Below are 27,125 nucleotides of genomic sequence, written 5' to 3' on the forward strand. Positions count from 1 at the left end.
TTTTTTTTTTTTTTTTTTTCCCGATTCTGTACAGTAAATTTTGGTGGCGATTTACTTCTTTTCTACCTGATTTTCTTTGGGAAAATGTTGGTTAGATTTTGAATTTTTCAGAAATTGGGGAGAAACAAAAAAATAGTCAAATCTGACATCTGATATGACCAGTTTAAACAGTGAATTACAACAACAACAACAACAACAACAAAAATGTTGAGAATTCGAATTTTGAAATTTAGATCTTGGATAATGTGAGATCAAGTTCATCATTGTGTGACTTTGATATTTTTTTTTTTTGTTGGTTGGTTAGGTGACTCAGTTGAAGGCGGAGGGATTAACGATCTCTGTAGTACCCGGAGATGTTGGGAAGTCGACGGGGAAGGCAGAGAAGGCTATGGTACTCGACGGACATTGTCGGTGGGAATCTCCGGTTTACGAGACGGTTAAGTTTCTTCAGGATTTTAAGACTGGGAAAGTTAATCAGAGAATCTGTCACTTTATTGTGTCTTCTACTACGGTGAGACTAAAATAATTAATTACAACTCTTTTTTTTTTTTTTTTTTTTTTTGGGAAAAGATGAGATTAGTTTCTTAAATAAGTTTTGTTATTTTTTGTAGGGATCTAGCAAATCTGGTGTTTTGGGAGAGACTTCGATTGATTTTGCTGATTACGTTGATGCTGTTAAGTCTTGCAATGTTTCTCTTCCTCTCCAGAATTCGAATTCGAAAGCAATGTTGCACGTTGGCTCTCTCTCTCTCTCTCTTTCTTTGCATTAATGTTTATCATGAGATGTTACAGTGTTTGCATCCAAAGAAAAAAAACTCACATGATTCTTGCTTCTTTTGTCTTTTTGAACTTGTGATTGATACTGAGCTTTGAACTGGTGTTTTTTTTTTCTTTCTATATCAGGTATCGATACAAAGGCAGCTAGAAAATGCAGATCCGCAAAGGTATATATATAAGAAGAAACTGGTCTCCGCTATTATGAGTTCCTTTTTTTTAGGTTCTTATTGGGCTTCTCTGTTTTGCAGAGTGGTGAAAGAAATTGATAGCTTGGTGAAAACGTCACGGGGTCAAGATTTGAAATCCCATTTAGGTATTGAAACAGATGAAAGCCATAAAAGTGATTCACAAGAGGTATCTACCTACTTATGTTCTATTATCGCTTTTCCATATTCTTGATTTCTTAAGTCGTTGGTGTATTCAATGGTTTAAAAATTCTATTTGTGTTTCATAGGAAGGTCCATTTGGTAAAGCTTCCAGGATTGCTGAATTGAGGCGTCGAGCATCCATTGAATCTGATAGTACGTTGTCAAGCTTTGACAGTGGGTCTGAATTGGATACACTGGGAGAGATTGGAAGCAGAGGTGATCACATTCAGCAGAACCACTCAACTATGCATCATCATTCGGTTACAAACGTATATGAAGAGCCTCATATATCAGAATCCGAGTGGTCAGGAAGCTCTGATCAGGGGATCAGTACTGATGACTCCATGAATAGTTCAAATGATACAATCCCGAGAGATATCTCAAGGACTTCCTCGAATGAAGATGTAGATAAGCTTAAAGCCGAACTTGTTGCTTTGGCAAGGCGAGCAGATCTTTCTGAACTAGAGCTACAAAGCCTGCGGAAACAGATTGTGAAAGAGACCAAAAGAAGTCAGGATCTCCTGAGGGAAGTAACTAGCCTGAAGCAGGAGAGAGATTTGCTGAAGGCTGATAATGAGAGTATTAAAGCATCTGACAAGCGAAAGGAAGAGGCAAAAATTAGGAACCAGTTGCAGCTTGAAGGAAGGGATCCGCAAGTTCTTTTAGAAGAAACCCGAGAAGAACTGGATTGTGAGAAAGATCTGAACTCCAATCTACAGATACAGCTTCAGAAGACACAGAAATCAAACACCGAGTTGATCCTTGCTGTGCAAGAGCTAGAAGCAATGGTGGGGAAGAGAGGTAAGAAAACAGTTGATCTTCCTAGACCAAGAACATGCGAGAGGAACACCGAAGAATCGAGGAGAAGGTCCTGCACAAGTGAGACAGATGACGACGAGGATCAAAAGGCACTAGATGAGCTTGTGAAGGGGCACATGGATGCAAAAGAAGCACACGTCCTGGAGCGAAGGATCACTGACCTATACAATGAGATAGAGATCTATAAACGAGACAAAGAGGATCTTGAGATACAGGTGGAGCAGCTTTCTCTGGATTCTGAGATACTTAAGCAGGAAAATCACGATATCTCATACAAGCTAGAGCAAAGCCAAGTGCAAGAACAGTTGAAGTTGCAATACGAGTGTTCATCTTCTCTTGTAAACGTGAATGAGCTTGAGAATCATGTAGAGAGCCTAGAAGCTAGGCTCAAGAAGCAGTACGAGGAGTCCTCTGAGTCCCTGTGTCGCATTAAAGAACTTGAAACGCAGATCGAGGGAATGGAAGAAGAATTTGAGAAACAAGCTCAGATATTTGAGGGAGATATTGAAGCTGTCACACGTGCTAAAGTGGAGCAAGAGCAAAGAGCTATCGAAGCCGAAGAAGCCCTGAGAAAAACGAGGTGGAAAAATGCTAGTGTAGCCGGAAAAATCCAGGACGAGTTCAAGAGAATCTCTGAACAGATGTCTTCTACGTTAGCAGCAAATGAGAAGGTGACTATGAAAGCGATGAGCGAAACCCGCGAACTGCGCATGCAGAAGCGTCAGCTAGAAGAACTTCTCATGAACGCTAACGATGAACTCCGAGCAAATAAGGATGAGTATGAAGCAAAGCTCAACGAGCTGTCGGGAAAGACGGATCTTAGAACGAAGGAGATGCAGAGAATGTTAGTGGATCTAGAGAAGAAAAAGAGGCAAAAAGAAGATGTTAATGCAGATTTAACACAGGGGATCACAAGGCTAAAGGATGAGATTGAGATCTTGAGACTTGAACTGGAAGGGACGAGAAAATCAAGTATGGAAACCGAGGCATCTTTGTCAGAGGAGTTGCAGCGAATAAAAGATGAAAAAGAAGCAGTCATTACCATCTTAAGATCACAACTAGAGACCGCAATAGCGCAATGTGATAACATAACAAAAACAGAGCAAAGAAGCAACGAAGATAATATAAAACAGCTTGAGGTAATGCGTCTAAAACTAGAACATTCACTATTTGGCTAATTGTTTTGATGCTGATGCCTAATTTTGGCAATCCAGGAACAAATCAAACTAAAAGAAAATGCTTTAGAAGCCTCTTCAAAGATGTTTATCGAAAAGGAAAAGGATTTGAAGAACATAATCGAAGTGTTGCAGACTAAACTCAACGAACGAAGTCAAAATAACCAAGAGGTAAAAGAAATAACCTTTTACAATGTAGATATACTTTCCTACAACCTCAAACATTATAACATAACTCTCGTTTTATGAACAGACTGGTGAAACTCTGCAAGGTCCAGAAGCGATTGCTATGCATAACAGTGAAGTATTGTCACTGAACAAGAGGTAATAGTTCATGAAGCAGTATAAACAAAGAAAACACCAATGATAAATGTCTGATCCTTTTTCTGCTTTTACAGTGACAATCTTCAAGATTTGGTAAATGAAGTAGCGTTGCTAAGAGAGCAAAATGGATTGATGGAGATGGAATTGAAGGAAATGCAAGAGAGATATTCAGAGATAAGTCTAAAATTTGCAGAAGTTGAAGGTGAAAGACAACAACTTGTCATGACTGTACGTTATCTTAAAAGTGCCAAGAAGAAGTAAAACCGATATTCTCAGAAGAACCAAATGGTGTGCATTGTACAAATTTCTCTTATCTTCATTTTTTTTTTTTACATATATATATATAGTTTCTCTTTTAATATATATATTTTTTCTGAGAAAAAAGTGAGTTTTGAGTTTCTTTGTTTTGCTGTATTTAAAATTTGTAAAAGATATAATGGATATATAATATTTATGTTAGTTTGCATATTATCATCATTTAAGTAATATCCAAATCTTGACCCAAAAGAAAAGTTTACTTACAAATTCACCATTTCAATGTTTAGATTGGTTCTACCACTCAAACTACCAAAGGTGTAACACAATGAAAACAAGATTTAAATACAATCAACTAGTGTAATTGTTACAACAGATTAATCAAATGGAGATTATTAGTTTCTAATCTACAACAAATGTAAAAGATGAACAAGAACGAACTAAGTAGATTTGTAATTGAGCATCTAAATTAAATAGTGTTACCTCTCTCTTTTTTAAAGCAAAGTCGGATACTTAGCGTCAAAAAACTCTCTGAGACTTTTAGCAACTTTGTGACCACCCATGAGTTCTGCTAATGTCTCAACAGGCAAAGACGCCAGCTCAGCCAAACTCTTACATTTCTCCATAATCGATCTGTAATTCGCGTCTGTAACTCCAGGAAGCCTTCTCAGAAACTCTACCGCTGATGTGTTGTAGTTTTCGGCTCTGTTTCACATCATGAGGCAATTTCAATATTACCAATGTAAGATAAAATAAAACTAACTTTGCAGTTTAAGAAGAAAGTGAGCTTTTTTTACCTGATGTCATTTTCTATGATGCCTTCTTCTGAAGGCACACCAACTCTTATTGCTCGGGTCTCATCAGGCTCGTCTTGGTTGGATTTTAAGGTAGTGAAGATTTCTGCGGTTGCATGGAGACTTCGAGACCATAAAATCCTTAGCCGAGGAAAATGCAGAACTAGCAGCGATAGTTTTGATATGATGTTATATGGAGCCACATCATCTGATATATCACTCGCAGACTGCAAGAGAAAAAAGAACAGATCCAAACTCAATGAAAATACAGAATTTACACATAATACAGATAAGAGAAAATGAAAGTGTTTTGACCGTGAAGCTTGGAATATGAGAGGATACCTGAAAGGAGAAGCTTTTGTCTTGAGAGAACTCGATGAGAAGAACTGGTATTCTGTAATAACGGGACATCATTTCGACTTGGTGAAATAAACGACCTGATGTAAAGCTCTGGAAAAGATCTTGAATGCTCTTTCTCTCCACGCAGATTGAAGGAGATAGGATATAGTCACCGACCTCTAGTGTAACTGGTATTATCTTCATGCCTTTCTGGTGAAGAACATTTGGTAGGCTGCTCATGAATTCCCTCATGTCAACTATTACCTGGTGAAAAACCCATTGAACTTTTCACAAGAAAGGCTTTCCAAATCGAGATAATTTTTGGAGATAAGATCAGTATTGAGATATGAACCTGTGTCTCTTTCTCCAATTCCTTTCTTCCGCCTGCTTTTCGGGTTAATGAGTTTTGAGTAATTGACGCTGGAAACTCTGTAGATGAATTCGACCCCATGCAGAGCCCATCCTAATTCCAAGTTTATAGTACAGGATGGATTAGATGAAAGCAGGGGAAAAAATATGGAATCCAGGGTAGAAAACAAGAGGATAACGCAAAATTTCAGTTGAGAGTTTCATCTACTTGGTCTGATTCAATTTCATAAAATTGTTTAACGTGTGTTAGTGCGCTATACCATTAATTGAGTTGGTTTAATGCACTTTCATATAAAATTGTAATCTTTGAAGCAGTAAACAATTCACACAGGCTTCGTTTCAATTGAAATGTTGGGATTTGAGTTTCAAACCTGATCAACGGGAATCATCATCGAAGACTTCTGCCTGATCAATGATTCAAACGCTCCATTTTCCCGACGTATGCTTGCTTCAAACTTCTGAACTTCTGTGGACTCATCATAGAAAAGAAAATAAACTTTCAGCTTTCTCAGAGGGTTCTCTGCTTTGTACACCTCAAGTTCTCTGACAAAAGCCATGTCAGGATGGTAGACAATGATCACAGAGGGTTTCAAGATATCTAGTATAGGTTGATCGCTTTCTAAAGCATAAAAATGCACAGGCGGTATCTTTTTAGCACTGCTGGGTTGAACAACATTGGCTTCTTGGGGACCTGATGTGCTAGCTTCAGTAGCCTTTTCTTCATCCTCTGGGCCTTTTAAGATTTCAGGTTTACTATTCGTCGTTTTCTTATTGCAACTTCTTATGGATCTTCTGAGACTTGTTGAATCCTTTTTAGCTTTTCCTTTGGTACATGAAGCCTTATCAACATGAGGCTCTGGGTTGTTATTTCCAGAAGCCTTGCGAATAGAAGACGCAGCAGCCATTAGAGCCTCATGCTCTTGTCTGCCAACACTGCTACCTTCCGAGTTCTGTATTGTAGTTACCGGAACAACTCCATCAAGAATCCCAAAACCCTTGGGAGTCTTTTGCTTCTTCTTTTGTGGTGTCTGCATACTGCGGAGCTCGATTTTGCTCAGCAGGTACATTTCCCATTCTTCCCGCATTACCTGCACAAGTGTAGGTAAAATGAGAAGATTTGTGTGGGCCAGACAAATCTGAAATTGGATGTTGGCTTCTAAAATATGGTTCGGCTGTTAATGAATGATGTAAAATTTAGTAAAATGTAGTTGTCTGACTGGACCTTCTGTGGATTGTTTGTGACGCAATCTTCAAGCTGCATGCAGGACCGTTCATCTTTGCAAGCCACAAGAACTATTCCATTGTTGTCACTGTTGTCTTCCTCAGAATAAGCTTGTTTTTGTCTTTCTTCTTGTGTCTCTTCTAAAATCTCCTGTGTTAATCACGGGCACACCATTAAGTTTAATGCGATTTCGTACAGCTATCCATGAAAACATGTTTGACAATCATAGAAGAGGTCAAAAAAAGAAGAACAGATATAGTCACTAGCTAAACCAACTTCCATCATTAAACCAACAGTAACAAACAAACGGCATTGAAACTGAAACTCACTCAGTCACTCACACGTAAGACTTTCCATTTTGGTGCCTCTTCAAGAACTTCTTCAATAACAACGCCAGTAGTCACATTTGTTGCAGTTTCCCCACCAACTGATTCAGGTCGGTCCAATTATCAGGGAAAAAATTGAAATACATATAACACACAACTCACAAGATGCAATATACAACGATGTAGATCAAGACTTTGTTACCTGCTTCTACAGCGTCATTATCGCCCTTCGACTTTCTCTTCTTACCACTTTTCTTCGTTCCATGTTCTTTTGACTTGACATCACTTGCCTTCAGAAGACGATACACTCGTTTCTTTGCGAAATCAAATATTTTATAGCTGGACTCTGCAAATAACCAAACAGACCGATAACTCTCTGATACCCTGAGTGTATCCAAGAACTTCAGAAAACTCACAGCATCATACCTACCCACGAATCCATAAACATAACAACCAAGTGATGTCAGAAACTGCACAAACACCCAACTTGAAGCTATGATCAGAGAAAAAGAAGTATACAGTTGCATAAGCACATTACTGATGTAGAGAGAAGAGATAGAGCAATTACCTAACAAGATAGTCAAGCAACTTCCTTAAAGTCTTCAAATCAGAAACAAGCTGTTTGGTTCTCTTTCCGAGAGTATGCCAAATTGGATCAAGCTGCCTCCTCACAATCTCATCAAAGGACTTAAACAAACCACTCTCCACAGTCAAATCATCCACATCAACCTTGTTAGTCTTCTTCATCTCCTTGAGGCAAGCGTCCATAACTTCAATAATTGCTTTCTGTATTCCCACCATATAACTCGACATTGAAACCCTAATATCTACAACCTCAGGCGGTTCTCGCTCCAACTCCTGAGACACATCCAACTGAAACCTAATCCAGAAAATTCAAAACTATGGCTTAATAATAATCCAAACCAACACTGTTATTTTTTTTTGTTTTTCCAACAAAATTAAAAGTTCAATTTTACAAAACCTTGGCCATAGATGGAGTCTGCGGAGGAAGAGAGCACGCATAGTGCGTTCAGTCTTGGCGAAACCAGAGACCATAGCTTGCGGTCTATCAGAAAAAGCGCGCACATAAGCGGAGCTATTTAGGGATTTGACGATTCGCACAATGAAAGCTTCAGTGGAGGTTTCCGTAAGCGAATGAGCATTGAGAATGAAGATTCCGGCAAGCGAAGAAACAGGAATCCGTTGAGTCAACAAATCGACGATGAGAATCCGCGGCGTGATGAAGAAAGGAGAACCGGAGGAGTAAAGCGAGTAACGCTGATTCGCCGGAAGGTCAGCGGTGATCTCCGCCGGAACAGGGGATTGAAGAGAGAAGATGTAATGGATGATTCTGGATTTGAGGGATTGAGCGGCGGGGGAGAGGAGGAGAAGTAGAGTACCTTGGGAAGGAGAGTGAAGGATGAGGAGAGAAGCGATTAATTTAGCGAGGGAGAGACCAGAAGAGATGATCACTAATCCGCCGTTAGAGTCCTCGAGAAGGTCCGATATGATCTGTTGATGAAAGTTCAGCGCCATTGATTGAAGAAGAAACGGCGCATTATCGGAGAAACAGACTAATGAAGAAAGATTGTAGGGGACGATAATTAAAATCTTTGTATTGGGCTCAAAAACGTTTAAAACTTCAGAAACGGTGTCGTTCCAGAGTCTTGCAAATAATTTTAGTTCACTAGTGTACCATGAAATAATTTTAGTCTTGCAAATAATTTTTGTATATATAGATTATCAATTTATCATTGATCCAGACATAAACTATCCATGTAAAATAGTTGGCTGTAGAACAAAACATTTAAAAGAAAAAAAAAATCCAATTGGGGGAAAATAATAACAAAAAAAAAAGGAAGCAAAACATAAGTAAAAATTAAGCAAAACAAATGACCGAATAAAGCAAATTAAAAATTAAAAGTTCAAATTTGAAACATTATTAGAAGCAATGTAAGAATGAGTGTCATCGTAGTATCATTGACAATGCGTTTTTCTTTGGTTTATATCTTTACCTTTCATCTGTCGGAGAAATAGAAGAGCATAAAGAAATAATATTAATTTTGGTGATTTCAAATTTCAAAGCTTAATTGTACTAAAATTGTTAATAATTTTCTACAATAATGATTATTGTTTGCGTAGAAAAAAACGGAGTCATGGAGATATTTGGGTGAGGTATTAGCGGAGGAAATATTTATGATGGAGATAAATGGTTGATCTAAGGTGAAATAGTGGTTGCAACAAATAAAGTTAACTTTTCCAATGAAAATAAGTTAGGAAAAGGTGTTTTTGGTTCCGTTTACAAAATAATAAGCAAATATAACAATTGTCCTCGTAAATAAAATCTTAAGTTGAATGATTCTAAAAATATTTTTTTTTTACTTTTACTCAATCTATAATTTTAAAGCTTTTTAAGCATAAATAAAATTTTAGTAAATGACTGAATTAAGACAATTAGAAATTAAAAAAGTTCAATTTAAAACATGAAAAGCAAAGTAAGAATAAGTGTGAATGTGATGACTGATGAGAGGATATGCCAACTCTGTTATTTATTTTACTTTTTTTTTGGGTTGAATAACAACTTTTCATTAATCAAAGCTAAGGTACATATTGTCTAAATCCACAAAGGTTTTAACTTTTCAGCCAATTTGGCACTATAGAATACAACTTGGGATCGTAATTCATAAGTGAAAGAGCGAAATATCACATCTTCAAAATCTTGGAGCAGAAACCTAAAATGCCAACTTTGTTATCCCCTTATATATTAATAGAGAAGCATTTTGTTGAAAATGTTGATGTGTCGTCGTCAGAGCGATTTGGAGATTTAATTGCAATTAAGCATCTTAAGATAAACATATTTACAAAAATAAGTCTTTTGATTTATTAAATGTGCCATTAAAATATATAAGGAAATCTTTATTTCATTATTATTTACATAAATGTGTCATTAGAATATAGTATAATGTAATGTCTCTTTCTATTAGTTTTTTTTTAAATGAAAAACTTCATCAACTATTAAAAAAAGAAAATATAGTTAATAATTTAATTATCATTTTCATAACATATTTAATTATTTAAAGTAAATTACATTTCATAAACTATTAAAAAACTTATTCATCTATTTAACTTTTTGAAATACAAAACTTATTCTCCGATTTTAAAAAATTTGATGAGTATTCAAGTACTCCCTTTGTTTCACAATAAGTGTAATTTTGACACATTTTACACAAATTAAGAAAATATTAAAATATACATATATGCCCTTATTTAATAAATGTTTAATGGGTTAATTTATTCATAGATTAAGGGTAAAACTAGAAAATCTAATGAAAAAGATGCATTGAAAATATAAAATAGTGCATTGGAAATGAAAAATGACACTCTTTGTGAAACACAAAATAAAATTCTAAAATAACACTCTTTATCAAACAAAGAGAGTATATATTAAAAATTATTATTACAATAATCTTAAAAATAAATAACATTATCACAATTATCACAATAATGAACATTATTTTCCACATTTACACAAAATAATTAAATGTAAATTTGAATAAAAAGAAAATATATGTCTAAAATAATTATTCTGACACTTTAAATTTCAAATAATAATTTTACTTGTAATAATTTTATTTGAGTCGATTTGTCCCGCATATATGTTACCTAGTTTAATTAAATTAGAAAGCAATGTGGTGTCTAATCTCTTGTTTACTTCAAATTAGAAATCAAAATACATGTTTGGTGTCATATTTCTTGTGCCCTATGAAAAATTAAGATCACGTCTTGAGACACATGAATTGAAACTAAAGATTTAAAAAAAAATATATATATATAAATATATTCATAAATATAAACGATTTATTTGCAATCAAATTCAAAATAGAAAAACAAATTGAAAGTCGGAGACCTTTATTTTTGAGATGAAAATAGAATGGAGATCGGAGAGAGCATTATCTAGCTTTATTATTTATTACCAAGTAAGCATACGAATTGCACTGATTTGACTTAAAATAGATTGTTGACTTCAATACAAGAGAACAACATCATGTAGCAATGATCATCCTTGTTGCATATGATCCAATGTTATTTTCAAATTCCCAGCTTTACAGTATCTATTATTTTAATTATTTTAACCAGTAAGTGAACATATTGTATCATTATTATTGACTTTGATTTTCAATTAATAGCGGTCAAAGAATACACATATTTTCTTTTTGTGTGAAGTGGCATGACTTTAGCACCCACAAGTTACAGAAATCAGATTGGTTATGCTTGGAGTGGACTAAACCTTTGTTCGTACTCGAGGGCGAACCCCTCATTTCCACAAAGGAAACAACCTCACAGCTCCATCAAATCCTCCTCGCTTCATAAAGACCATGTACAACAGTTGGGTGTTTCTATGAGGTATCGCAATGAAAATCAGAAAACCTATGAGATGTCACCAACCTAATTACAAAACCCCATCTTCTTTCATTTTCTTGAACAACACATGAGCTTCAAGCTTTAACCGTTCCCTAGACAATCCTGATATCATTATAGTGTAGGTTACAATATTAGGCTTCACTCCTTTGGAAGGGAGGCTACAAAACAAATCAACAGCATCTTTCACTTTACCGGCCTTGCACATCCCTTGAATGATGATTGTATATGTAATAATACCAATATCCATCTCTCTCTTTTGCATATCCTCTAATACCATCAACGCTTTCTCTAGCTTCCCATTATAGCATAGACCATGTAACAAAACGTTGTAAGTCCTAATATTGGGAGGCACGCCATCCATTCCTCTCTTTTGCATATCTTCAAATATCATCAACGCTTTCTTTAGCTTCCCGTTATAACATAGACAATGTAACAAAACATTGTAGGTCCTAATATTCGGAGGCACGCCTCGAGAAACCATATGACTAAAAACCTCTTGGGCGACATTAGGTTTGCCCACTTGACCAAAACCTTGGATAAGAGTAGTGTAAGTGACTGTGTTCCCCGCCAATCCTTTTTGAGACATCTCGTAGAAGATTTTCATCGCATCCTCTACCTTCTTACACTTGCAAAACCCATTTATGAGAGAAGTATAAGCAACTACGTCTGGAAAACAACCCTTGGTTTCCATCCAATAAAACATTTGTTTGGCCTCATCTGTGCGACCATCCATGCAAAGTCCATTGATCAATGAAGTGTAAGTAACAATGTTAGGAGCTATAGACATTTCAATCATCTCATTGTACAACTCTTTAGCATCCAAAAGCTTTCCTTCTTTCACAAACGCATCGATCAATGCATTGAAAGTGATTACATCAGGGTTGATTTGCCTCTTCATCATACCCCTCAGCATCTCTCCATCTACCAGAACTACAAAGACCGTTTACAAGAGAAGTGTACGCAACCACATCTGGTCTAATCCCATTGTTCTCCATTTGGTTGTAAACGTTCAACGCGTTATCCACATGCCCGTTTTTGCAGAGGCTATCAATGATCGTTGTATACATTACAACATCAGGTTTAATCCCCATCTCCACCATCTGATTCACCATAGACATGGCCTCCTCGACTCTATTCCCGAGACAGAACCCATTGACCAGAGAGGTAAACGTGACAATGTCAGGCTCAAAACCAAGCTTCATCATCTTCCCAAGAAAAGACGAAGCAAGAAAAGGCTGAGAAGATTGGCAGAAACAATTCATCAAAAGATTGCAAGTATAGAGATCATGTGAAACTCCCGTCACTTGCAGATGTCCACAGAGATTGAGCACAACATCAAACTTCTTCATTTTGGCAATAGCAGTTAATAATCTAATGAAATCGATGATAGAAGGAAGAGGACGAGACTCAACCATGTGAGCGAACAAATCGAGGGCTTCGTTAAACTGAAGAGAGTGAAGACCATTTCTCAAAATCTCTCGGTAGTTACAAAAAGCTCGTCGGACCCAGAAACTAAAACCTAAAAGACGGCTAAAGGAGAGAGCTTTCCCAGGATTACCTTTCTCAAGACGATGTCGGTGAAGATGAAGAAACCTCATCGCCATTGATGCAAAATCCCAGACGCAATCGATTGGGTTCGTTCCAAATCGAAAGTTACATCAACAGAGTGGATTGAGAGAGATTGAAGGCTTCTCAACATAAGAATCTTAGTGTTCGATTACTTGGAAGATACGAATTTGAGAACCAAAGAAGCGGCGGAGGAAGGAAGAAGGCGGCCAACATTTGTACACGTGTATTGCTTTGACATTTTTGGTAAGATCGTTGACTTCACGTTATTTGATAGATCCGAGCTAAATGGATCACTCAAATGGGTAAAAAGCCCAATTGTTTGTAAAGATGTTAATTGGATATATCCACTATCCTAAATATAAATGTGTAATTCTCTGTTAGGAAAATTGATTTGCAGTCATATATTTTTTTAACATGACTTTCCCAAATTTACATTAGTTTTTTTTCACATAATTTTACATGAATTTCTACAAATTTACATTATTTTTTCGCTTGTGTATATTAATCCTTTAATTTTTCCTATGTAAATGATGTTGTTAATCCAAACAAATAAATATAACTACAGTATATACAACACTTAGAATATTATAATAATTCATTATTTTAGTAAATAGAATTTTAAAGTCAAATTAAAAACATTAAAATTTTGATTAACCACTTATTAAGACAATAAAAACTAAAAATAACATATATTTGGTGACAAATTAGTAAGAAATAGTGTATTGATATCATTACTATTATATTATATATGTACTGTACATGTTATTAAAATGAAAATATATTTTTCTTAGATAGTTGATATTTGAAATAATAAAAAACCTAGAGTAGTTATAGTAGGGCCTTATAAATATTCTAATCCTCATTTATTATTAAATTAATTGATAAAGTTTAAGAAAAGGTGCCAAAAATAATATTTAAATGAGAAAATGGAATAAAGAATATATACTTGTAAGAATCTCCTCATTTTTTCAACCAATCATAATCTTCTATATAGTATTTCCTTTTACAAAATAAATCAAAATTAAATTAAAAAGGAAAACAAATTAAGAAAACAAAGTATGTATACTTTTTAATTTTTATTAAAGAAAATTAAATATTGGATTGATTTAGATTTTACAAATAAACGAGGTTATATATCGGTTTGGATTTATAAATGAGAATTAAAGTTTAGATTTTAAAATTAAACAAGATGATATATCGATTTAGTTTTATAAATGAGAATTAAGATTTAGATTTTACAAGTATAACAAAATTATGTGTCGGTTTGGGTTTACAAATGAGGTGATTAGGATTTAGATTTTACAATTAGAATAAAATTATATGTCGATTTGAGTTCACGAATAAAACTTATTAGCTTCTAGTTAAATAAAATTTAGTTATATTAGTTTCTAATTAAATATATATGAATGCATTATATATAATTTAGATGAGAAAGAAATATTAAACAATTTTATCTATTGCTAAATTAAATGTGATAAGCTTAATTATATATAGTCAACAGGGACAAATATTTTAAAATAAAAGTATTACAATATGCTTCTTTTCTAAAGACAAAAAAAAAGGTTTAAAGCACTAATTTCTTTGTCTCCATATAAAAAAAGAACAAAAAGTCTCTGTCTTTTCTCTCTCTTTCGTCACCATCTCTGTGTTACACTTACTAAAAAACTTCATTTGCCTCTCATAGGTTTTTGCTAAATACCCTGAATATTAATAAAGCGTCTTCCTTAGACTTCTCATCTTCAACTATGCAGCTTTCTCTTGTGAGTTTTCTTGTTTTAGGGTTCCTCTTTGTGTCCTGTGACGCGTTTGCCTCTAATGAAGGTACTTTGATTTCTCCATCTTTTCTTCGATGTTTTAGTGTTTCTATCGCCGATTCTGGATGCTGTGAAAGTTTACTTCTTTTAGCCTCTATGAATACCTTTAGTTCTGTAAACTGATCATAAGAAGTAATTGATTTCTTTGTTGTTCTTGTATTCCAGTTGAAGCTCTTATTAGATTCAAGGAAGCTATGTATAAGGACCCTTTGCTAATTTTGTCTAATTGGAATGTCCCCAGTTTGAGTCCTTGTGATTGGAACGGCATTATATGTTCTCCATCTAAGGATTATGTTATCAAGATGTAAGAAACTTTAGTCTCCTCCTATCTTTAGAGTTAGTTATCTTTGTGGATGTAAAAACTCTAGTATTATGATGATTTTGATATCCCTTTCATGCTGTGAAACTTGCAGAATTATATCGAATACATCGTTGAGAGGGTTTCTTGTGCCAGAACTTGGTCAGATAACCTACTTGCAAGAACTGTATGGTTTTTATTTTTTATTGACAATTCCTGAAAATATACAAGTTTGATGATGAATAGTGTTTAGAAATTCTTTGATGGCTTTTTTCGTGTGGGTGTTGAATGCTCTTCTTTAGGATTCTGAGTGGGAACATTTTAATGGGGACAATCCCAAAGGAGATAGGAAAGTTGAAGAGACTCAAGATCTTGGACCTGGGAAACAATCATTTGACAGGACAGATTCCAGCAGAGATAGGGACATTGTCAAGCATTAGGACACTGTAAGAAAAGCTTTAAGCTTTTTTCCACGATCCATTGACATTTGCAATGTCATCTATCCGATAGTGTGCTTAGATGACCATTCTTGTGATTTTTTTTTTAACACTACAGAAACCTTCAGTCCAATGGGTTAATAGGAACGTTACCTCCAGAGATTGGAAACTTGAAGTACCTTAAAGAACTTCTTATTGACAGGAATAGGCTTGTAGGAAGTATTCCTATTGCCGCAAATACATCAAAAATGTGAGTTTATCCAATAGTCCAAGGTGGCATAAGATGGACACTTATTGTCTATGATTGAAATGTTAATCTATCTTCTTTTTTTGGTTTGTCTGAATCATCAGTGGTTTGTGCGAGTCTTCTCTACCGAAAGTGGCAGACTTTTCTCACAACTTTTTCGTGGGAAGTATTCCGAGTTGCTTGGATTACCTTCCAAGGTATTTCTCATAAGAGCCTTTTGTCCAACTAGCCTTTATTTGGTTCATTTGATAATATCTCTCTGTGTCATTGGAAATCATTGTAGAACGAGCTTCCAAGGAAACTGCATGCAAATCAAGGATGTTAAGCAGAGGCCGTTTTCACAATGTGGTTTGTAGAAAATGAGTTTTGACTTTAATAATGCCGATAAAACGTTTTCTTGATCTTATTTTTCACTTTTGAATTCTTTCAACTGGTTATTTCACTTAGCTGCAACCGTGGCCAAGAAGAAGCATCGAGCATCGAGACATATCTGGCTTCGGAATTTTGAGATAGTCACGGGATCATCTGTTGGTTTACTCTTTCTAGTTGTGATTTTCTCTGCATTTAGCTTGTGCAACGTAAAGCCCTCTCTCATCGTTCCTTGGAAGAAATCTGCAAGTGAAAAGGAGAAGTTCACGGTCTATGTTGGTTAGTAATTTTTAGAAGTTCTAAGATGAATACAAAAAAGCCTGAAAGAGCTTCTAGAGATGAAAAAAGAATACTGAGAACCGTTTTCTTTTACAGATTCTGAAATGCTGAAGGATGTTTTAAGATTCACAAGACAAGAGCTAGAAGTGGCATGTGAAGACTTCAGCAACATCATTGATTCTTGTGCAGATAGTCAGATATACAAAGGAACAATAAAAAGCGAGACTGAGATCGCAGTGATCTCTCTCTGCGTTAAAGAAGAAGATTGGACCGGATATCTCGAGCTTAATTTCCAGAGAGAGGTTCTTCTTCTTCTTCTTATGTTTGTTTATCACCACCAAGTCACTTGCAAGAAAACATCAATATAAGCCTGAATTTTTTTCTACCATTCATTGTTTCAGGTTGCGGATTTGGCTAGATTAAACCATGAGAATGCAGGGAAATTATTGGGATACTGTAAAGAGAGCACACCGTTTACAAGAATGCTTGTTTTTGAGTATGCATCGAACGGGACACTATACGACCATCTCCATTGTAATATATAATCAAACTTCGTTAGAGCTCTCTGTCTTTGATAGTTTTCACAAGAGTAAAGATAACTGATAGTAATATCAAATGTTCATAAATATTTGATGCAGTTGGGGAAGGGAGTTTAGTATCGTGGGCAAAACGCATGAAAATCGTTATAGGCATCGCACGTGGTCTCAAGTACCTTCATACTGAACTCAATCCTCCATTTACTGTCTCTGAGTTGAGCTCAACTGCAGTGTATCTCACTGAAGAGTTTACTCCCAAAGTAAATTGACCCTCTTTTCTCTATGCAGTTAGCTAAGCTTCGCTACTATCTTTGTACTCTTATTTTAATCCTCTTTTTCTATGCAGCTGGTTGATTTCGAATGCTGGAAGTCGATTCAGGGAAGATCAGAGAAGAATCTGAGGAATATCAGTTGTTGTGAAGGAGCTATATGTGTGCTTCCCCATGCAATGGAGCACCGAGATCTGGATTTACAAGGGAATATCTACTCATTTGGCATACTTTTGCTTGAAATTGTAAGCGGAAGACCTTCTTATTGCCAAGAGATAGGTTGCTTGGTGGAATGGGTAAGAATAGCTTTTCTCTGTAAGCTTTAAAGTTGAGTTGATTATAATAAGCTCTCTCTCTTCTAGTGGTGCAAGTGTTTTCACTCGTTTAAAAGCCATCTCTTATAGTTGCATTACCTTTTTTACCCCATTTTCGAAACTGGAGAAAGTTTCAAACTTTGCTACAATTCAAACCAAATGGGTACAATGTGATAGTTGGCGAGGGTGAAGAATTGGTTCCAGGGTTGCATAGTATTGACCTTTTAATCCATGCAAAAACNGAAGATTGGACCGGATATCTCGAGCTTAATTTCCAGAGAGAGGTTCTTCTTCTTCTTCTTATGTTTGTTTATCACCACCAAGTCACTTGCAAGAAAACATCAATATAAGCCTGAATTTTTTTCTACCATTCATTGTTTCAGGTTGCGGATTTGGCTAGATTAAACCATGAGAATGCAGGGAAATTATTGGGATACTGTAAAGAGAGCACACCGTTNTGGATCCTGAGCTCAAGCATTTCAATCAAAAAGAGCTTGAGGCGGTATGTGAAGTGGCCAATCAATGTCTGAACTTGGACCAGAGTGAAAAAGACAAGGATAAGCCTTCCTGTTCGATTCAGACACTTTGGGAGACACTAGAGAGTAGAATCACTGTGTCCATTTCTGCAGAATTCAAATCATCTTCTTTGGCATGGGCCGAGCTCGCGCTGGCCTCGCCTTCCAACGATGACGAAGATGAAAGGAGTAAATAAATTGGCTTATGAGTTATGACATTAACTTTTTCAAACATTTTGCTACTTTTTTGCATGGTTGTTGACAAAGCTAGATGACATCTCTTATTTGTACATGGCTTACAAGAAGAATTTGATAGTAGAGGCCACGCCTTGGATAAGTCATCACGTATATGTTACGGTCAATCTATTGTTAAGGCTGGACGTGTAATCTTGTACTAAGTTCTTGAAGAACTGAACTTGAGTTTTTAGCCAAAAAAAAATTAGAGGGATAAGATATCACATGAACTATTTCTCAAACCCCTCAAAACTTTTTGATCAAGATACAAATCTGGTAACAGAATAAAAGTTATCATAAACTCACCTTTTCAAACTAGTTTTGGACTACAAGCCAACAATCAAAACGAAAAAAGTGAAAAAAAAAAAAAAAAAAGAGACAAAATCATTGGCATTTCTTCTGAAGCAAAGGAGATGCTTGTTGTGTCGGAGAATTTATCAGTGCATGGAACGAGAGTAATGGTTGTCATTAGGGTTTCTTTTCTGGCTGAAAACCGCCATAGCTTTTCTCACAGGAGGCTGCAATGGCGCCTTTCTATCACTATGATGGTTCAAGAACACATCGTCTGATACGAAGTACTCATCACCCTGAAAACAACAACATAATTACCTTAAGGTTTCTTTCAATCAAAGTTAACAGATTTGAGTCTGAGATAGAAGACACGAAAGAGACTAACCGGTTTGCTTGCTTGCTTCTTGGTCTTAGGGTGGAGAAGCTTCTGAGGGAGTTGATCTTCCCGTAAAACAAGATTCTTGGTGATTGCCTCTCTTCCTCCTTTAGGCATTGGTATCGAATACTGCACAGAAAAAGAAGGTATCAGCAGAAGCTTTTGTCTGTATATTAGGGTTATGTATTTTAAAGGAAACAAGGGTTTCTGTTTAAAAGCAGTGACAAATAAAGAAGACAGATTCTTCACTACTACAAGGTGTTTCAGTTTAGCTTCTACTTCACTACTACAAGGTGTTTCGGTTAGCTTCTGCTAATAACGAGTACTTACTTGGGTCCCTCGAAGTGTAATACGAGGTTTGCGTGCAGCTATGATGGTGCCGTTCTGGCCTATTGTAACCGCTACCTTGCGTAGAGTGCCGCCATTCCCACACTTAGGACAGAAGATTCTTCCAATTTCAGGAGTTACTGTGTAGCAAGCATGGCATTTCAAAATCCACCTGAAGATAAAATGGCAATAAGGGTAAGAATTAAGAAATGTATCTCTCTCAACTAATGAGCATGCTAAAGAAAAGAGTCGACATCTGAACAAAAGAAGAGAAGAGGAAGTTTCTGATTTATATAGTGTACCTGTTCAGCTGGCGAATTTGCATGCCTCCAGGTGCAAGTAAACGCAAANTCTCTTCCTCCTTTAGGCATTGGTATCGAATACTGCACAGAAAAAGAAGAAGACATGTATCAGCAGAAGCTTTTGTCTGTCTAACTAGGGTTATGTATTTAAAGGAAACAAGGGTTTCTGTTTTAAAGCAGTGACAAATAAAGAAGACAAGATTCTTCACTACTACAAGTTGTTTCAGTTAGCTTATACTTCACTACTACAAGGTGTTTCGGTTAGCTTCTGCTAATAACGAGTACTTACTTGGGTCCCTCGAAGTGTAATACGAGGTTTGCGTGCAGCTATGATGGTGCCGTTCTGGCCTATTGTAACCGCTACCTTGCGTAGAGTGCCGCCATTCCCACACTTAGGACAGAAGATTCTTCCAATTTCAGGAGTTACTGTGTAGCAAGCATGGCATTTCAAAATCCACCTGAAGATAAAATGGCAATAAGGGTAAGAATTAAGAAATGTATCTCTCTCAACTAATGAGCATGCTAAAGAAAAGAGTCGACATCTGAACAAAAGAAGAGAAGAGGAAGTTTCTGATTTATATAGTGTACCTGTTCAGCTGGCGAATTTGCATGCCTCCAGGTGCAAGTAAACGCAAACCCATTTGAAGAATAACATTTTGCATTGCAAAATCACCAGTTATACAGGCCACACTAGACTCAGACAAGGCTCTCACCGACCAACTCTGCTCACTGCTATCATCGTCTGCAATTGATGATGCCTCAAAGGTATCCGCAGCCTCACTAGCAACCTCTAACTCTTGACTTGAAACATCGATCCCCTCAGCTTCGACTTCAATATCATCCTCACCACTGATGAAAGTTGCTTCAGCATTCGTCTCTTCAGTCCCTTCTTGAAGAGACTTTAGTGAATCTTCCTCCAACCTCATATCTTTTAAAATGGACGATAGATCCTCACCATTCTTTCCACTATCTTTTGCATGGCTTTCATCGGCATCTTTAGACATCTGATTTGACTGCTGATGCATATCAGTTGTGTCATCAACCATGTGTCGAGCTTTGTCAGCTTCTTGATCTTTCTGAATTTCTTGTTCAGCCAAGGCATTGTAATGTTCCCACTTGGCCTTTCTTCTAAGAAACCTTGAGTGAGTACTTCTACTAACAGCAGGTCTCCAATCACTGGCATCATCATCATCACCATATTGCCCCTTGGATGCATCAATTCCCTCCACTACCATCTTACCCTCAAGCTTGATCTCTGTTTTCTTTGGCGGGTATCGCCTATGCTTCTTCTCACCTTCCTGCTCATCCTCTTCAGTATGAGAGACAACAGAACCAACCTCAGAAACAGTGTCTGAAGCGAGAATATTCATGTTAAGGTCTTTCAACGGAAGGATTTTGGAGTTAGCGTTGGATTTATCCTCAGTCTCGTTTTCAAGTGCCTCCCACTCGTCCAAGTTAGCCACATTGGATCCCCAACCAGGTAAATCCTTTTCAGGTAACCTCTTTACTCTAACAGTTTGAATCGGTGGAGGAACATCTCTAAGATTTTTAGTACCATGAACCTGAGCCTCAAGCGTGTATGACAAAGCAATCAATTTGAGATCAACATCAGACAGAGTTTGCAAATCACCAGTAGCTTTTGCAAATTTAATAACTGCAACAAAAAAAAAACAATCATTCTCAGAGATACAATACGAATCTTTCACCAACACTACATATAAGCATTAGCAAGAATCACATGTACCTTTACTGAGAGATTCAGGGGAAGGTTCCATGGTATCAATAGTGAAAGGGATGAAAGCGAGACGACGGCGAGAAGCAGGGTCACGAATCTCGGAGAGCACTTCAGGGACGGTTACGAATTTGTCGGCGAAGTTTGTTAAGCTTTGGCCTCCTTGAATGACGGCATTGGCATCAACAACCGCCACAGATATTCCCTTTGTGGATTTGCAGTTTCCGACTATCCCGAGAATCGCTGCCGGAGCTCCGTCGTTAACCGGCGGCTTTGAAGGTGGATCCTTCTTCACGATAGAACTCCACATCGAGGTTTGATTCGGATCCATGGTTCGTTCTGGAGATTTCGTTACTTGCCGCTTCAAATGTGATGGATGGGGTTTAACGAGAGAGACTGAGAGAGATGTAAAAAACCTAGGTCAGAGTGAAGAAGACCACGCCGTTTAGTTAACTTGTTATAAATGGGCCTTTCTAGCCTCATAAAGGCCCAACCAATTGTGTAGAGTAGACAAATCCTGCTTTCCTTTACCGAGAGGTTTGTGTCGATCTTGACTCCAGAATCAAAAGAGTATAGTGACCAAACTAAACCTAACTTGTGTTTGATTTGCAGGCGGAAGCAAAGTGTCAGTCAATTCGAGACTGAGGCCGTATGGGGTCTAGAGATTTCATCAGCAGTTTGCCGGATGAAGTTCTTGGCAAAAAAATCCTGTCTTTGCTTCCGACAAAACTCGTTGTCTCCACATCTGTTCTGTCCAAGAGGTGGAGGAATCTGTTCCTTTTTGTAGACAAGTTTGATTTGGAAGACTCAACATCTCTGAGAAATGATGGCTTCTCTGATTTCATGGAGAAAACAGTGGCTCTGCTTCTTAGCAATTGTCCCATCAAGAGACTCACTCTGAACTGCCTCTATGAACAATCTAGTGTTCACCGTTGGATTCGCAGTGCCCTCCAACGCGGCTGCTTGGAACTAAAGTTGCAATGCCCGTATGGTCATTCTCTGGATATAGGGATCTTCTCCTCGAGCAATACATTGGTTAAACTCACACTATCTAGTTATCTAACTTGTCTTCGAGGGTATGTTCCACTTGAGGAGGGCACAGTGTTTTTCCCAGTGCTCAAGACACTTTCCCTTGGTGCTGATCCAGCTCTGTATAATTGGCTCATCTCTGGATCCCCTGTGCTCGAGGAACTATTCATACGTGATGTTGGTGATGGTGATGACCCGCCAACTTGGACGAGGTCTGTGGTTAGTGCATCTATCAAGCGACTCACGATTTTGTTCCACCTTCCTTATAACACAGAACCTTATGAAGACGATGTTGAGATAAAGACACCTAATCTTGAGTTTCTTGACTATTCTGCTCTTCTCTCCGATGATTTTGATGTTGGTAATCTGGATTCGCTTGCTGAAGCTAGACTGGATCTTCGGTTGTGGGAGTTACCTACCACACGTCAATTTGGTGATGTTACAAATCTGGTTGCTGCAATAAGAAATGTCAAGACCCTTCAACTCTCCTCCGGTTCTCTTGAGGTGAGGTCTCTCAGTCTTGCTAGTTACCATTGTCTTGTTTACCATCTATCTATATATCTTGGTTTCTGATTGTGATTATAAATCAGGCGTTTTACTACTGCTGTTTTACCATGCCGGTCTTCGACAAACTCCTTCATCTATCTATTGTGAGCGACAAGGAAAACGGTTGGCATGCATTGCCTCGTCTGCTTTTGAAATCTCCAAATCTACAAACTCTAGCTATAAAGGTATATCAAAGCTTTTGGCAAATTAGCACACACAATATTTTTTTGCACATTTATACATGTCAAATAGTTTTACTATGCTTTCAGGGTCTTTTGCACAAAGTTACTTATAGATGTGGAAACGCATGCGTTTGCACTAGCAAGCCTAAGAAAAAGGTGTTATATAAGCGTTGTTTAGATATAAGACCTCGTGATGAGGTGAAGGGGATGTGTTGTTTATCGACATGTCGAGTTAAAGTGCTAGAGATTTCAGGGTTTGGAGGTAGTTTTAGAGAGGTGAGACAAATGGCGCATTTCTTGGGAAAATTGAAATATCTTGAAACTGTGAAAATTGGTGTCGAAGAAGACGACAGCAACAACAACAACAGTGAGTTCTTGCGCGCCAATCTTAGGACTCTTGATAGAGCTTCGTCAATGTGCAACATCCAATTCTTCTGATTTCTCTCTCGCTCTGCTTTGTCCCTTCCTTGTTGTGGTTTTGTGGCTGACAACTGGTGTGATGGTAATGTGGAAGAGACTAAATAAAACCAAGCTAAACATTGGTTGTTGTTAGTTAGAAATTATGCGTAACTTTTTGTTTGGTGAATCTTGCTCCATGATTAATGTAACACCCTCTTCTGAAAAACCTTCATGATGTGAAGCACCAAATATATGTTTCATCTCTACCTATCCGGGAAGAGGTTCAAAATGCTCAGGTAGGTAAAAACCAATTTGAGCCGCAAATAGTATAAGAAAACCATGACAAAGTGTGATTTTATTACGTTCTTTGATTTTCTTACAATGGCTCAATGAACCATTGACCCCTGAAACTGTTTTTGCTTAAGTTTTGTTGCTACATCTTAGATTGAAGACCCGGTTTAGATACGGTTCCCATCTCTCGCTGCTTCAGAATTCTATCTTTGGCTTTGAAAAGGACCTCATGGACCTCATCAAAGTGAGGCATCGTCGCCTTTCTTGTATTCTCAATCCATTGTTCCACTTTCTTATGAGGGCTTAGCAATCTAATACGATCTTTGTCATCCAAAACCTACAAAATTGCATATATTCTACAATCAAAAGCCAAAACAGAGATTAGGAAGCAAATTGTTGCTCGACAATATGTTTGTTTGTTTGTGTACCTGCAGCTGCGTCAGTTCACACACAAGGCTCAGATCAGCTATAGATGGTTGGTTGCTTCCGAGCAAGAACTTGGCATTGCCCTTAAGCCAAAAAGTCTCTAGAGTGGACAGAGACTTAGTTAGTAACTTCTCAGCATCAGCAGCTGCTTTCGGATTCAGAGGAAGACCAAGTGCTGGAGCTAGTACACTGTTCAGAACATATCCAGCTGAAACAGTAGAATAGTAACCATAATCAAAATCACGCTATAACTTCTTCACATCCATATCGATATGAATACAACGTGTAATACCTGCACCAGGGCGTAAACTGGTGTGATGCCAATCCAAAACTGAGTGGATCTTGGCTCTTTTGGAAAGATCATTCGGGTACCTAGAAAAGTAAATATCAAAGTAAAATGATTACACTTTCCAATGCATCAAGAACATGTACCAAGCAAACAAAGTCGAAACGTACCAGTGATCAACTACACTTGGGAATGCTGAGGAAAGATATATCAAGATAGCGTGACTGCGAAAAAAGAACAAACTGTTAAGATTCATAAAACAAATGGTTGATTTCTCGATACAAAGGAAGCAAGAATCCACAATTTTTGGGTAAGAACCTCTCAAAGAGCTTAAGTCTACCATCAACAATAGCTGGAACTTTCCCCATTGGGTTAATATCTGAGAGACAACAAAGACACAAACTTTAAGATCAAATCTAACTGTGTAAAAGACCAAAACCAAATCAAGCTTCAACCTTTTTGTTCATTATTGATACGAACCTTTGAATTCAGGGGTTAATTGCTGACGTTTCGATAAGATAATCAAATTCTCATCGAATTGGATTCCATTAACCCTTTAAAAAGCAAAGAGTAGCTCATCATCAATTGTATAAGAGAACAAACAAAAACAAAAAAAAATGGCTGAATCGCGAATTAACAAGGAAGAAGAAGGAGTTTTTACTTGCAGAATATGATGACAGCACGAGATGGCTGTGACATCCGATCCGCATACACTTTGAGCATCATATCTTCTTCTTCTCTTCTTCTTCTGATTTTGTGGATCGGAAAGTTTCAGAACACACTGATGATAATGGTGAATCTAATCTGAGGAAGAAGAGAAGTGATCTCACAGAAGCTTTGCTGTTTCTACAAAATAGAGTAAAAACATCGTGCCGTTTTTTCCCTCCGTTCTGATCATAGCTTAACCGGCTGGTCAAAGCTAAACCGGTTATTAATAACCTGTCCTGAACCAGAACAGTACTTGAGATCAAAATATTTTTTTAAATTATTTGAAACAAATGCATTATATGGATTATACCAAAACGTTTATCGCATTTTGTTTCTATCAAATAAACAAATCATAATGGTAATCACATTTATCGTATTTTTAACTATCAAAAATAAACAAAACATTATGATAATAATCAATGGGAGCAAACATTACAAAAAAAAAAACTTAGACCAACCTGTTGATTTTTTCAAGTAAACTATCGAAAGTAATATCAAAAGCATCTCGAAACCTATGGAACTTAGCATTAGAGTCTCCATAGACCAAACCAGGCAAAAGCTGATGAATAATGTAACTTCTCATTTCCTCTTTCTCACTTAGAGTCTTTGCCATCAACTTCTTTACCACGTTTACTCTCTTTTTATTCACATCTTCTTGGCTTATATACACTGAGTATTTCCTATGATCCTCCGGTAAGTGCCACGCGTACTGATAATAAGCTGTGTATGGATTAAAGATCACCGGAATGCAACCGGAGATTAGTGAATCGAACACCGATTTTCTCGTTGGACTATCTCCTGACGGTTGTAGACAGAACTCCGAGTCCTGGAATAGTTCTATGACATTTTCAGGCTTGTCACAACTTCCGTTAGAACAGTTTAAGAATCGGCATTGGTCAGCAAGTGTTGTGCATTGTTCGATTAGCGTTGACCGGATGCTATGAGGATCACCGGGTCTTGCACCTCCGGCAAAACTTACTACATTCCTTCGAGGTTTGTTCATCATCTTGACCTGCCAGCTAGCGATATCATAGTTTGTTTTAGGGTGGAAATAGGTCGGATGCGGGATTGCGATGTCGTTGACTTCCCATGGATGTCTTTCGATGAGAAGCTTTGTAGGGTTTTTCATTCCTTGTAACTCGAGGAACCTTGAGCCCCAAGGAAGTTTACTTCTTCTAAAATCCCAAGAAATCTTGCCGAGGACAAACACATGATCTTTTCCGGCATTTCTTTTCCAAGATTCCTTCGACTCAAGCCATTTCAAAACCTCGATCCCCAACCGGTCCTTCACAACATCAGAAACATTATTCTTGAAATGCCATCTCAATACATCGAAACCGCCATAAAAAGGGACATAAAAGATCTTAGCTTGTGTTTCGTTGTAAACCCTACAAGGATGCTTCAAAACCCTAGAGTGGAAGATCGGTTCAAGAGCATACTGATGTGTCCTAAACCAACCTTGACCAAGATTCTCAATTGCTTCTCCAAAACCTTCATTCTTGAAAAACTTACACATGTTAGTCCAAGGGACCATATCTATGCAGTCAACCAATAAATCTCGGTTGAATTTAGACGGTAAATCATAAACATAAACTCCTTTCCCTTCACAAGATCCGCCTTTTTTCCTGGTCGACAACCAAGATCTCTGTACATGAATGTACTTAATCACTGCCCTTAACGCGTAGCCTTCTCCTTCACTCTTAGGTTTGATGTATTTGTATTGTTCGTCCTCCGATTCGTTCTTGGCTTTATGATCAAGAACAGACTTAGTATTCACACCCTAACGCTTTCTATCTTCACCCGAAACAATCGCTCTGACAAATGTATCATTCTTTTGAGAAATAATTTCTCCATATTTCTTAAGAACAACACTCGGATCGTTGAGTTTCCTTGAGGAGATGATGAAGGTCGATGATAACCAAAGATAAAGAGCAAAGAACAGAGAAATCGTGAGAAAAATTCGATAGAGAATGGATTTGCAGAAGATAAAACAAAGATTGTGAGAGAAGAAGAAGATACGAGGATGACCATCTCTCTTCTTGGGTGTTGTTGGCTTTCTCTTTGAGACCAAGATAGTCATGTTCTTCTGCTCAGTCTTATTTTCTTCGCTTAGCATATTATAGATTTTGTGGTTTGGGAAGTTAATTTTATGATTTTTT

The 27,125-nt window shown here is 37.2% G+C and overlaps 7 protein-coding genes and 1 pseudogene across 9 annotated transcripts in view; 3 read left to right on the forward strand and 5 right to left on the reverse strand.

The window, feature by feature from the left end:
- The window catches only part of LOC104724487 (myosin-11-like), a 4,544-nt gene extending 709 nt beyond the window's left edge, over positions 1 to 3,835 (forward strand). Inside the window, exons 2-9 of one of the 2 annotated variants that reach the window (XM_010442979.2) lie at positions 303 to 511; positions 612 to 734; positions 904 to 944; positions 1,026 to 1,131; positions 1,232 to 3,103; positions 3,179 to 3,310; positions 3,393 to 3,463; positions 3,538 to 3,835. In XM_010442979.2, the coding sequence (XP_010441281.1) occupies positions 303 to 511; positions 612 to 734; positions 904 to 944; positions 1,026 to 1,131; positions 1,232 to 3,103; positions 3,179 to 3,310; positions 3,393 to 3,463; positions 3,538 to 3,724 (2,741 nt within the window). In that variant the 3' untranslated portion in view covers positions 3,725 to 3,835. Of the gene's footprint in view, positions 1 to 276; positions 512 to 611; positions 735 to 903; positions 945 to 1,025; positions 1,132 to 1,231; positions 3,104 to 3,178; positions 3,311 to 3,392; positions 3,464 to 3,537 lie in introns of those variants that run through there. The other variant, XM_019233150.1, reaches the window with a different exon arrangement.
- On the reverse strand, positions 4,047 to 8,349 carry LOC104724488 (DNA repair endonuclease UVH1-like). 2 transcript variants are annotated; one of them, XM_010442980.2, is made up of 10 exons: positions 7,751 to 8,349; positions 7,337 to 7,648; positions 6,971 to 7,194; positions 6,784 to 6,869; positions 6,443 to 6,592; positions 5,592 to 6,308; positions 5,204 to 5,314; positions 4,855 to 5,115; positions 4,516 to 4,739; positions 4,047 to 4,423 (listed from the first exon to the last, which is right to left on the reverse strand). In XM_010442980.2, the coding sequence occupies exons 1-10, from the start codon at positions 8,302 to 8,304 to the stop codon at positions 4,213 to 4,215; spliced, it is 2,850 nt and encodes a 949-aa protein (XP_010441282.1). In that variant the 5' UTR covers positions 8,305 to 8,349; the 3' UTR covers positions 4,047 to 4,212. The 2 variants fall into 2 exon arrangements, with proteins under 2 accessions (XP_010441282.1, XP_010441283.1); XM_010442981.2 differs by having other exon boundaries at positions 7,337 to 7,641; positions 7,751 to 7,840.
- Positions 10,906 to 12,989, reverse strand: LOC104728437 (annotated as a pseudogene).
- On the forward strand, positions 14,407 to 17,483 carry LOC104724490 (probable LRR receptor-like serine/threonine-protein kinase At1g63430). Its single transcript, XM_010442983.2, has 12 exons — positions 14,407 to 14,580; positions 14,739 to 14,877; positions 14,987 to 15,058; positions 15,174 to 15,317; positions 15,427 to 15,558; positions 15,660 to 15,752; positions 15,839 to 15,903; positions 16,003 to 16,203; positions 16,300 to 16,505; positions 16,605 to 16,737; positions 16,842 to 16,999; positions 17,086 to 17,483. The coding sequence occupies exons 1-12, from the start codon at positions 14,505 to 14,507 to the stop codon at positions 17,332 to 17,334; spliced, it is 1,668 nt and encodes a 555-aa protein (XP_010441285.1). The 5' UTR covers positions 14,407 to 14,504; the 3' UTR covers positions 17,335 to 17,483.
- Positions 18,254 to 21,526, reverse strand: LOC104724489 (RNA-binding protein NOB1-like). The gene is made up of 5 exons (XM_010442982.2): positions 21,112 to 21,526; positions 19,956 to 21,021; positions 19,657 to 19,825; positions 18,748 to 18,867; positions 18,254 to 18,658 (listed from the first exon to the last, which is right to left on the reverse strand). Exons 1-5 carry the CDS (start codon positions 21,428 to 21,430, stop codon positions 18,509 to 18,511), a joined length of 1,824 nt encoding a protein of 607 aa, XP_010441284.1. The 5' UTR covers positions 21,431 to 21,526; the 3' UTR covers positions 18,254 to 18,508.
- On the forward strand, positions 21,624 to 23,504 carry LOC104724491 (F-box/LRR-repeat protein At5g35995-like). The gene is made up of 3 exons (XM_010442984.2): positions 21,624 to 22,632; positions 22,719 to 22,859; positions 22,944 to 23,504. The coding sequence occupies exons 1-3, from the start codon at positions 21,751 to 21,753 to the stop codon at positions 23,292 to 23,294; spliced, it is 1,374 nt and encodes a 457-aa protein (XP_010441286.1). The 5' UTR covers positions 21,624 to 21,750; the 3' UTR covers positions 23,295 to 23,504.
- Positions 23,583 to 25,075, reverse strand: LOC104724492 (glutathione S-transferase T1). The gene is made up of 7 exons (XM_010442985.2): positions 24,920 to 25,075; positions 24,739 to 24,812; positions 24,577 to 24,637; positions 24,429 to 24,482; positions 24,265 to 24,344; positions 23,975 to 24,180; positions 23,583 to 23,883 (listed from the first exon to the last, which is right to left on the reverse strand). Exons 1-7 carry the CDS (start codon positions 24,982 to 24,984, stop codon positions 23,689 to 23,691), a joined length of 735 nt encoding a protein of 244 aa, XP_010441287.1. The 5' UTR covers positions 24,985 to 25,075; the 3' UTR covers positions 23,583 to 23,688.
- LOC104728438 (probable xyloglucan galactosyltransferase GT20) lies at positions 25,415 to 27,046 on the reverse strand. Its single transcript, XM_010447413.1, has 2 exons — positions 26,986 to 27,046; positions 25,415 to 26,712 (listed from the first exon to the last, which is right to left on the reverse strand). Exons 1-2 carry the CDS (start codon positions 27,044 to 27,046, stop codon positions 25,415 to 25,417), a joined length of 1,359 nt encoding a protein of 452 aa, XP_010445715.1.

Source organism: Camelina sativa, chromosome 11 (assembly GCF_000633955.1).
Source record: "Camelina sativa cultivar DH55 chromosome 11, Cs, whole genome shotgun sequence".
Lineage (NCBI taxonomy): Eukaryota > Viridiplantae > Streptophyta > Magnoliopsida > Brassicales > Brassicaceae > Camelina > Camelina sativa.